Here is a 12,087-nt window from a genome sequence, read left to right as displayed (position 1 = left end):
GGTGGAGGTTCACCTTCCAGCAAGACATTGACCCTAAGCATACAGCCAGAGCTACAAAGGAATGGCTTAGATCAAAGCATAGTCATGTGTTTAGACTGGCTCAGTCAAAGTCCAGACCTAAATCCAATTGAAAATCTTTGGCACAACTTGAAAATTACTGTTCACAGATGCTCTCCATTTAATCTGACAGAGCTTGAGCTATTTTGCAAAGAAGAATGGGGAAAAGTATCACTCTCTAAATGTGCAATGCTGGTAGAGACATTCCCAAAAAGACTTGCAGCTGCGATTGCAGCAAAAGGTGTTTCTACAAAGTATTGACTCAGGAGGGCTGAATACAAATACACACCACACTTTTCACATATTTGTAAAGAAAAAAAAAAAAATTGAAAACCATTTAGCATTTTCCTTCCACTTCACAATTATGCGCCACTTTGTGTTTGTCTATCTATCACATAAAATACATTTAAGTTTTTGTTGTAATATGACAAAATGTGCAAAATTTCAAGGGGTATGAATACTTTTTCAAGGCACTGTATGTATAGCCACAACAGTTTTTTGTTTTTTTTGTTTTTATATAGTAAGAAATGGTTAAAACACCTGTCAGATTATATTTTTACCTTCTGGTTGAATGAAAAAATAATGATTAATATATGGTCAGCCTTTGTGTGAGAGGTTTACAGAGGAGGTCAATGTGACCGTTACCCAAGAATGTTCGTTTTAGGACTACAGGGAATTGTAATTTGAGGACTTTAGGCAGGGCAGGAGCTGCTCTGTTCCACAAGCTACCTGCTCTCAGCACTGAAATATATTGTATTAAAATTGTGGGTAGAGTTTTACATAACGCCAACTGCAAGTTCATTTGTTTTGTACTAATTAGTTAGTGTCAGAAACAGGTTGCATGTATTGAAAAGATGCAAAAGAATATACCCTAGAATTCATAAAGACTGGTGTAGGCAGATTTCGTGAAAGTGTCTCTCATGCTTTCTAAAAGTGGTGCAGCATGTGCCAAAATCCTGTTCCTGTCTAGAACCTGTACTTGAGTTTGGCACATGCTGCGCCACTTTTAGATTGCACGTTAGCAAAATATGTCTCCACCACTTTCTGTGTATACCAAAAGAGAGTTGGTTCTAATTAGCCTCACTTTTGTAAGATACAAACTTTATTTTATTTTGAATTTGGTGCATTTATAGCACCACGATGTAAAATTGGCACATTTAAAGAGGAACTGCAATATGCTCACATAATTTGTAATAAAAACATCATTGCCATTCTGAAGCTTCCCTCCAACCACTTGTATACTATTCTATATATACTATGATTCTGTACTTGCCAAATATGCTGCAGAAATCTCCCTCCACTGAGTCTGGTTGCAATCATTTTAACTGTGGGCAGCTGAAGCTGCTGCCTGTTCATTTCCTGGATTTACACAGACGCACAGAGGCACACCTCCAGCTCTGCAGCTCTCATTGGCACTCTTATGACACATCCCCCCTCCCTTCCTGGCAAACTTTCATGAGAGTGAGAGAAAGAGCTGTGCATGATGTCAGAAGCCTAGGCTTTTTACCAGACAAGAAACAGGAAGTGGGCTGTTTAAGGTATTTACTGGCAGAAAAAAAATGTTTTACTATCCAACGTTAAAACGACAAGAGGAGAAAATTTTATAGATGGAAAGATGAAAAATGATTGAAGTTCCCGCTTGAAGAACTACCTGAATTTGGTGCATGAGTCACTGTCAGAACCAAAAGTGTCACATATGCTTCATGAATATGGAGCAAAACATTAACGAGCGGGATAAACTTCAGAAAAGTGGCGCAGCAGCTTTATTGAATTCCCCCCATAGTGTTTGACAGATCAATAATAAGGAAAGGAATTGATGTCTCTCTCTCATGTATCCTATAAAGCCAGGCAGTAGCATTTCCTATATTTTGTGGCCTATAACAAAAAAGCTTTCTGTTCATATGAATACGGCTAATGAATTGTGTAGCTTTTTACGGTGGAGTGGTTAATCAGTTCAGACATTCTTCCTGTATTTTTAAAAGTGATTTTTTTTTTTTTTTACTTTTGAATATAGTTGTAGATTTAGAGCCACTTTCAGGTTTTTAATGCTTTCTATTGGTCCTGGTGATCACGGTCTCTGATACACAAAGTAAAAGAAAATGCACAATTTTAAGTTGTCACCGGCACAGAGGTTGGGGGGAAATCCTCCAGTGGATAAACCTGTTCTGGTAACACGTTAAGATCACTTTAACACTCTACTATCCTCCATGACATAATAATAATGTCAGTTTGGATGCTTTATGTGCCTTTTGTTGGAGAATTTACTGGAATAAAACACTTATACCCTTGTTGACCAAAAATGACTTTACTTTCACCTGTTTGATGTTAATTTCGATGTGTTGACATAGTATCAACTTAACGCTTTAGCTGCTAAGCACCCAATTACCCACTGCCCCCTGTTCAGTGTTAATGATTTTATCAGCCACTCTTATTGGACAGGAAAACAGTGAATTGGTGCGACATAATCCTGATGTGAAGAAAGTTATACCAGTGAATCCAGGGTTGGCGGGGCACACAAAAGTAGCCTTTCTGGCTAACAAATACAATCTGGCTCTTTGTGATGTTAGAAAAATGTAATCGGTTCACTTTAAATTGTACCACAATCTATAAAGTATTTTGCTTCAATTATATTTTACATAATTTACAGCTTTGTCGTCTTCAAATGATCTGGAAATATCTAATATGTGAAATTTGAAGCAATTTTATCTGTATGTACCAGTAATTTTCACTCTTCAATACTATGCAATAAATTTGTAATTAAAATGTCCATTTGTATTTATTAGGCGGCAAATTGCCTCATAACAGAGTCGATGGTCATTAAAGGTAATTTAGTGAGGAAATAATGAAGGAAAAGTATCTGCAATGATGCTTCCAGTCATTCTGAGAGGTTGTGTCCTTGTCCTGCAGTTCAAGCTGAGGTGGTTCATTTCAGCAAAGGATGTTTTTGCTGGTCTTTTGCTCATAGCAAGCCACACAGCAGCTATTTTAGGGTTAGGTCCTTCCTATTTCAGGCCCTCATCTGCTCTTTTCTACAAGTACTTGTGAGTGTCCCATCTTCTCCAGTGTCATGAAAGGAGGCCTGGCTGTGAAAAAGTCTTCTGGAAGCAGCCAATTTAATGCCTATAAATGAAAACCGTGTTTCATTGCTGCAGTCTCTTGTGATGGTTGTGACTGTTACTGCCATGCTTTACCTTGATGGAGGAACCTTTTTAGGAGGCTGAATAGGTAAACCATTTGCACCTGAAATAGAGAAACATCGTGCAACCAATTTTTTGTGAAGCACTTCTAGCCTGCATCATCCTCTGACTGCAATCTTGGTCATAGCCTTAAGAGTTAGGGACATCTCCAACTCCTGGCTATAGATCACGGCTGGAACTTATTGATACCTTACCAGAATTTGGATTAGACCCTTCCAGTCATTTTAAAGGGAATAATTTGGAAAAGGCACCTGCACCAGAAGCCTCTGGTGGAAGCTGAAAGCCCGCCGTTTCCAAATCCAGAGCTGCATACTAGTTTAAGGCAAATTGCTTCACTTGTATTGAAGCTAAAAATGTTCAGTTTTGCTGCCCTGAAACTAGCATGCCACTTGGGAATTATGCAAAGGCTGCTTATAGCCCAGGCTTGTTAGACAGGTATTTTGACACTAGTGAATTCCATTATATGTTTCTGGAGAAATAAAATTCAAACCACATTACCACTTGCTGCGATGCATTGTTTAAAATAGCCAGACTAAATATACCCAGAATGCCGCATACACCTTTAAATGAGAGCAAAACCAGCCTGCTAGATAAATAAACATTCAGCCTGTTTGCAGCAGCTGTAGCCGTGCTTCGTGCGGAAAATGAAGGCAGATGATAAATTTGGCCTGTGCCCTGAGTACATTTCCAAATGCTTCAGTGTGTGCGCAAGATAATGAACAAATATATTGAGATGGCACAAGATCAGTACGAGTTTGCCGCTGCAAAAGCATCTCCCTCTCCCCCCGGAGGGGGGCTTGCGAACTCTGCTGGGTTAATGGGGGTGAGGGTCCCTTTGCTCACCACCTTTCAGAAAGACTTAAGAAAAGAATTTGTCTCCTTTTGCCCCAGGCTCCCTGTTGCGCTCAAAGGGAGCTTTTGATAAATGGAAGTGTATTTATTAATAATGAGCTGGGGCCGGCTGTCTGTGATCTGAAAAGTGATGCTTATCAGACAGTGTTTTCTTGTGGCATTCGAAGGCTCCAAGCACTATAAGGTATTGTGGATGTGCAGCGAGGCGAAAGCTCTCACCCAATTAACATCCTTTAGTTCATTTTTTTTTCTTTCTAACTGCTATTATAATGTGTTTAGTACAGAAAAAAAAAAATTACGTATTCATCATTAAACAGCTTTTTTAGGCTTTATTTTACTCATTCATGTTTGGTATAGTTCTTGCTGGGTGCTCTGCTTCCAGTCAGCACAAAAATTAAGCTAGAACTATACACAGGCATTTCAAATTCCAATGAGCAAAGAGATATTGCTAGCAGTCGGGACACATTCGAAAATTGATTTTGATTATTTTCAGTTCAAAGGGAAAAGGCTATTTACATTTATAAAAAAAAGTCAGAACTTCTTCAAGCAAGTCTGTTCCTTAAACACATTTGCTCCAAAAAAGAGATACATGCGAAGCAGCAAGTAAAAATACGTCTTCGGTTGTATAAGTCTGAACACTCATCCATACCCCTGCTCCCCCTGCACTCAGTGGTTCTTCCTGTTGACCCCAGCATCACTGGTATTTCATGGGGATCAGCAGGTCCATTCATCACCTTGTGCCTGCATTGTACAGGTTGAAGTCAGAGTGCTCTCCCACATTCCAGCACTTGGAAAGTGGAGGAAGCAACTGCCAGGTAGGACCACAAAGTAAGGTAAGTATGAGGCTGTCAAAACACCTATCGAAATTCTGTTGATGGGACAAGTTAGAAAATTTTACAATGAGTGGTGGGGGCTTACGGCTGGGTACACATGGATCAAAAATTGGCCAGTTTAGCAGGGACCAGCCAAGTTCCAATCTGTGTGCAGCTCTCTGGTTTGGGAGATGATTGTTAGAAAGGCTTCTGTGGAATGGTGCTGTTGGAAAAAAATCTCTTGATCAGTGGCTTGCAGCCAATTGGCCAGTGGAGAATCCTCGCTGTCAGAATGCAAAAGCACAGCGGGAAGGATTTCTGCATGCACCTCACACTGAAAGGGTATAAAATAAAGAAGAAATATGAAATAGTTTATGAACTAAAAAGAAGCAAAACCATTGTGGTTTTAATTTAATGGCTGTTGGTTGCAGCAGAACCTGTGTTATTAGGGTAATTGGTAATGAAGTTAGGCAGGCATCTCTAGTCACAGGCAGCAGGTGTAAATGAATATGGTCTGTCACAGGCACTGACAGCGCTCCTTAATTCCCTGCAACAAATAGGGGATCCAGCAGCCATGGTACATCTAAAAATTGATATTTACTCAGGCAGGTTAATAGCGCCAGCCAGGCCTCTAATTTGATTTCCTGTGCGCAACCTCATTAAGTCCGACAGCTCCAATATGAAGCAACTTCTCTGTGCTGGCGTTATTGGTGATTGCTTGATAACATCTGGAAAAGACCCAAACAATTAAGGAATTAATAAAATTGATTGGAAGCTGCAGAACTCCATTTTTTTGTGCCTGTCATCTCCTCTCACATCGTAATATAGCTTTGGGGAACATATCTTTAACCGTGTTGTACATATGTTCTTACAATAAATGCATAGATCAGCTAGATAGCTGTAACAGGATAAGATTGCTAATTTACAAGGTAATTTCGTAGTGGATAATTTATTTTTGTACTGAATTTATCTGTGACAGTAGCTGTGAGAGCATATCCTAACATTCCCAATTGGGAAATCAAGAGAAAGTGGGCCATTCTTCAGGTCTCATCAAACAAAGCTTCATATATTTATGTTTGAGTTGCAACTCATGAAATGTAGAATAGCTAGCTTGTCTTTGAACATAGAAATTGTGTACATTGTCGATTAACCGGATGATATATGTTGATTACGTTTCCTAGTCATGTTAAGCTTTTAGCAATAGATGAAAAAGATAGTTTTGGCTTTTTCAACCAAATGTATGAAAAGGAAATTGGTGATACTTGCCATAACAACCATTGATTTGCAAGTGTGCTTTGTTTAGTGCAGAATAAATATACATGATCATCCATTATGATTTTCACCCAGTTTTTTTCTTTTCCTGTAGTTTAAACATAAACTTATTTTGCGTCTTTTCTTGAGTTTCAGCTAATCTGTAAAGCCCAGACTGTCAGCCTGCTTCTTCTATTGTCTGTAGACAACTCTGTGGAGATGTGCTAACCTGTAATTATTTTTCTACATTTATCATCACTCAAATTTATGTTTAATTTGTCATTTCTTTCTTTTTCTAGGTAAAAGCATCCAGGAACAGAAATGTCAGGAATAGCGAAGACAGCAGCATCAAGGAAGCCATGAGTTCCCAGCGCAGCAGTTCCCATGATCGCCTCAGTGATGTGAGTAGTTTGGAGATGTTTCCTTTGTGTTGTGTGTGCTGTTATCAGTATCACAGAATGGAGATCTGTTTGACTCCCCATGCTCCAATTAAGAATGTTGGTTTTGTGAAGTGGTAAGAACATCTTTTTCAACTGTAATCTCCATCTGGGTCTTGTCTTCTATTTGCACAACATAAGTGACCCAGCATAGAATCTTAAAAAGTTTCCTTTACAATTGGTAAAATCATGGAAGAATACCTGCTCCCATCTGTTTTCCTGTAGCTTGTTCTAGTAGATATTTTTAAAAGGTATATTTACTGATTTTGTTAATAAATCATATACAAAGTACAACAAGAAGTACAGCAGTCATACTAGTCTCTCATGTCTCTTCACATCAAATGGCTACAAGTATATGAAGGCATATACAGCGCAAAGAAAAAACAGTCACATTAGCAAGCCTTTAAAATCAGTATCATATACAAGGGCTAATCTGGACCCTGGATCTGGAGAAACAAGTGCGTGTGTGGTGGAAACCTACCTGACCCATGTTTTATTAAGTGAGCGAGTTTATACAATAAGTTGTCATCTGCCATTTGGTTTTCTAAATCTCAATACAAGGGGAAGAGGATCCTTTTCATGTTAGGTGGATCATCTTCACAGCATAAATATAGTGTATCTAATAGCACTTTAGCATATTTAGAATATGGTAAAGTTTCCAATAACACCTAGATGGGAAATGTTGGGATGTCCTGTTACATTTTGCTACTAGCTGACCCTCTGTAGCCGTAAATGCTTTTACCATAAGCGTACCTGTGAAAACGTACTATTATGTTTGGTCTAGTATTAGAATATTTAGATCTGTTAGTTCAGTAAAACATGTCTTAAATGAGAAAACTTGGGAACCACCCTTTTGTTCAATTCTTTAAAGAGAAGATCCGCCCACCTCTTCAAAAATGAAAAGCCAGAAGCTACACATAGCCCAGCCGCTGACTTTTAATATCAAGACACTTACCTGTCCTGGAGTCCAGCGATGTTGGCACCGCAGCTGATGTTTCCATCAGCTGTTGGGTGCTGCTGCTGCTACTGCCGGTAAGGGAACCCGATAGTGAAGCATTACGGCTTCATGGCAGGTCCCTACTGTGCATGTGTGAGGCACGGTTGTGCTCTCCTACTGGCCCGGCAGTGGAGGAGGAAGGAGAAGGGAGCCGATCCACTGACATGCGCCCTGGCTCAGACTACCGGAAGTGGGGAGAGGATACCTGTCAATGACAGGTGTCGGCTCCCCCCGAAAGGTGCCAAATGTAGCACCGGAGGGCGGGAGCAGACAAATGAGCGGAAGTTCCACTTTTGGGTGGAAATCCGCTTCAATATTCAGGATTGCTTTTACTAAAAGGCCAAAAACTGCTTCTGTTACCCTGGTGACAAAAACTTGTGAATTTGCGCATATATATATATATATATATATATATATATAATATATATATTGAACTAGAGGTCGACCGGTATATCAGCCGATATTTGCCGTTTTTTAAATAATCGGCATCGGCCGATTTGAGCTGATAAACAGCCGATTTAGAACTACAGCGGAACTTTTCTATTACAGAAGTCATTTCAGTCAGTGTAAGTTGCCTGAGTCGTCATAGCAACCCTTTCCTCCTCTCTGGGCAGGCTGCCAAGAAAAGAACTAAATGATACAATGTTTACACTTGAATGAATGAAGTCATCTCAGTGTGTAGAAGTTCTCAGTTTAACCATTTAAAGACTAAATCTTTTCTGACACTTGTTGCTTACAAGTAAAAATCTTGTATTTTCTGCCAGAAAATCACTTAGACCCCCCAAAAATGATATATATTTTTTTAGCAGAGATCCTAGGGAATAAAATAGCGGTTGTTGCAATATTTTATGTCACACGGCATTTGCACAGAGGTCTTTCAAATGCATTTTTTTAGGAAAAAAATACACTATTTAAAAAATAAAAATAAAATAAAAACAGTAAAGTTAGCCCATTTTTTTTTTTCATCCAAAAGTTTTGACTACCTGTTTTTATTTAATATATAGGTTTTTTTTTTTTTTTTTTTTTTAATCTAAATCATACATACAAGTAAACTGATTGGGGGTTTTGTTTTGTTTAATAAATGTTTAAATGTAAGAAATTTTCTGTATCACTTATGAAGTTGCTTTCACACTGGAGCGGGCAGGCGTTGATGGTAAAACGCAAGTTTTAGCGGCTCTTTACCATCATTTTAGCGGTGCTATTTGGCTAGTGGGGCACATATAACCCAGCTAGCGGCCAAGGAAGAGGTTAAATGCGCCCATGAAGCACTGCTGCCAAATCGCATTGCATGCGCTTCGGCAGTGGTGCCCATTCATATCAATGGGCAGGAGTGGTGGAGGAGCGGTATACACCACTCCAAACGTGCTGCTTGCAGGACTTTTTTTTTAAGATCCTGCCAGCGCATCGCCTCAGTGTGAAAGCACTCTGTCTTTCACACAGACTGCAGGGGAGCCATTTTACAGGCGCTATTTTTAGCCCAAAAGCGCCTGAAAAACGCCCCAGTGGGAAAGGTGTGTTAGATCAAGGGGGATTAAAAAATAAAATAAAAAATAAAAAAGGAAAAAAATAAATAAATAAAATCAAATCGGCCTAACATATCGACCCAAAAAAAATCGGCATCATATATCGGCTATCGGCCGCCATGATTTCTAAATATCGGCATCGGCCAGAGAAAAACCCATATCGGTCGACCTCTATATTGAACAAATTTGAGGTTTTTTTATATATATAATCTGATATTGAAGTATTTGGATATTAAGGCCACAGCAGACTTCCTTAACATTAAGTAAGCTTCTTAAAGTGATACTAAAGCTTCGTTTAAAAAAAAAATAACAAACATATCATACCTCCACTGTGCAGCTTGTTTTGCACATAGTGGCCCCGAACATCCTCTTCTTGGGTCCCTCGGTGGCTCTCGTGGCTCCTCCCTGCATTAGATAGCCCCCTAGGACAGGGGTAGGGAACCTCGGCTCTCCAGCGGTTTTGAAACTACAAATCCCATCATGCCCCTGCCTCTAGGAGTCATGCCTGTGACTGTTAGGGTCTTGCAATGTCTCATGGGACTTGTATTTTTAAAACAGCTGGAGAGCCGAGGTTCCCTACCCTTGCCCTAGGAGAAGCGCTCTCCCGAGGGGATTACCTTGCGGGTGCGCTCCTGAGTCATTGATTCAGCACCCATAGAAGCCAAGGAAGATGAAGGGGCTCAGGTTAGTAAAACGGGGGGCTGGAGGGCCGGTGACTGCCAGGTGTTTTTTTCACCTTAATGCATAGGCTGCATTAAGGTGAAAAAACACGATCCTTTACAACCCCTTTAAGACTCCTTTTTTAGTGGATACTATGAAGTTTAAAGGGTTTTTGTCTTGCTAGTTTGAATTCAATAACAGCTACATTACTTAGTGACAGCACCTTTTTTAATTAAAGTGCAAGTTCACCTTTACAGAAAATCTGTAAGGTGAACTTACACTGGACCCTCCACTCCCCCCTGGTCCCAGTGTACCTGGACCCCCTTCCCTGTACCTGAAGCTGACAATCACCTAGGAGACATTGGGTCACCGGTCTGGGGATTTGAAATCCCTGTGGCTTCTCTCCTCTGCTCAGCCACTGACAGGAGGGACAAGGTGGGTTCAGCAACGGCGCTGACCAGTTAGATTGCCTCCTGCACATACCTTTAGGAGATACCTTTAGGAGATTAAGCCGCGGACCAGTTAAGCAGCGACCCGATGTCTCCTAGTGGGTGTATGCCGGCTTCAGGTACAGCATAACCGGGGGGGGCGACTTACTAAACCCTAGGCAAACAGCTAAACACACAGTTGAAATACATATATGTGGAATGTCTAACTGGCCAGAGGATTTATCATTCTGTTCAGATAGGTTGGAATCAAGGCATCCATGACAAGAAGCATTGCCAGCTCCTGTACCTTTCTGCAGACTGCAATGCAGTTAAGCAATACTGCCTAGCCTACCAAGGGGTGAACCTCATGAGATTACAACTTTGCAATCTAGTCCTGTCAATAGGATTCCAGTGTTAAGAGTATTACAGCAGAGCCTGATTGGCTCAGTTAGATACCCCTCCCCTTTCCAGCCCTGTTGTTCAGATGATTACAGAGCGCACGATATCAAGAGATTTGTGTTCTTATCCTAGCTGTATGTGCAAATGCAAACACAAATTTTAATTCATAAGTGCATTTAATTGTTTTTTTTTTTCACATCTGCCTGGAATTAGTGTGGCCCCCTTAATGGAGGGGTGTATCTATATATTAGATGATCTTTTGTGCATCTTCAAGGGGCCACAATAACTGTGACATCAGCTTTAACTAGGAAGAAAAAAAGAGCAAGTGATCTCTAATGTTTTTTAAATCCATTTGTCTACTTGAAATCTCAAGTGAAACCTTCAATATATTGTACTAAGCTGGGTAAGGCTGTCAGAAGGGTAAACTTCTTTCTGTGTAGTTATATCCAAGGTTCATGCACATAGGTGTTCTACATTCATCTTCCATTATAATATTTATTAGCTCTAATTGAGTATAGAAAGAATCATTTTATATTAAAGCAGAACTAAACTGTGTGGAGGGCATAGGAGCTTCTACCCTAATCTGTAAGTATGCACCCTATAGCTGTGCATTATGGCAATCTTACCTATGTTTGCCCTCTTACAGCTTTGACAGCTCTGTGTTCTCCTGCCACTCTATCACCATCACTGACGTCCTTTCCAATACTTCTTCTATACCTGACGTCTTCTTTGTTCCACTTTTGGATGATCAGGAATGAGCTCCTGTGCACACACGCTGATGTTTACATTAACTTAGCGCACATTCACTATAATATAGATCCTGAGAGTGTACACTAAACTGCACATACATCACGGGCAGTATACAAAAAAAAAAATGTAGTTGAATGTGAAAGGAGTATTTTTTTTCTACCATAAATCTCTGCTTACTAGTATTTTTTAAAACTTAAGTTCAGCCTAAAGGTCCCTTGTGTTACATAGTGGATGTTTATCATATACAGTATAACTTCTATAATGATGATACAAATTTCTGTAATGGCAGACCAATGCGATGTCTAACCTGTACTCCTAAAAATACAAAACGCCTGGCTGTCATACTGAATTTCTTGCTGCGGTACCTTAAGTCTCTGCCTCAGAACATGTATTCAAATTAGAAATTATGATTTTTTTATTTCAATTGTTTTTATTGTATGTTTTCTGAAAATAAAGGAGGAACAATACAAAGCAGAGATGCAAGAAATCCTCGCAAAGCTCTGTACATACAACAGATTAGATGCATATAATAAAAAAGAATTGCAAAAAGGGGAAAGGAAATAAGCCATCTATGAGGTCCCATAAATCACTTGCAAATAGGGAGATCCATCCTGTGATGAATGGTAACATAATTTAAATCAGGAACTCATAATTGCAAGAAAACCCATCATGAACACAACTTGTCAGGACCGTCAAATGGTATACAGAAGGACCTTGAGGTCCA

General features: G+C 39.8%; 1 protein-coding gene across 11 annotated transcripts in view; it reads left to right on the top strand.

Moving 5' to 3' along the window:
• Window positions 1-12,087, top strand: part of FBRSL1 (fibrosin like 1) — a 717,476-nt gene that overhangs the window by 360,888 nt on the left and 344,501 nt on the right. For all 11 annotated transcript variants that reach the window (XM_077461733.1, XM_077461732.1, XM_077461735.1 and 8 more), the window contains one exon: window positions 6,469-6,570. In XM_077461733.1, coding sequence (XP_077317859.1) covers window positions 6,469-6,570 — 102 coding nt within the window. The remainder of the gene's footprint in view (window positions 1-6,468; window positions 6,571-12,087) is intronic.

Source organism: Lithobates pipiens, unplaced genomic scaffold, assembly GCF_037356315.1.
Source record: "Lithobates pipiens isolate NorthernLeopardFrog02 unplaced genomic scaffold, aLitPip1_a1.2 Scaffold_3, whole genome shotgun sequence".
NCBI classification, from domain to species: Eukaryota; Metazoa; Chordata; class Amphibia; order Anura; family Ranidae; genus Lithobates; species Lithobates pipiens.
This window is presented reverse-complemented; position numbering and strand designations above follow the sequence as displayed.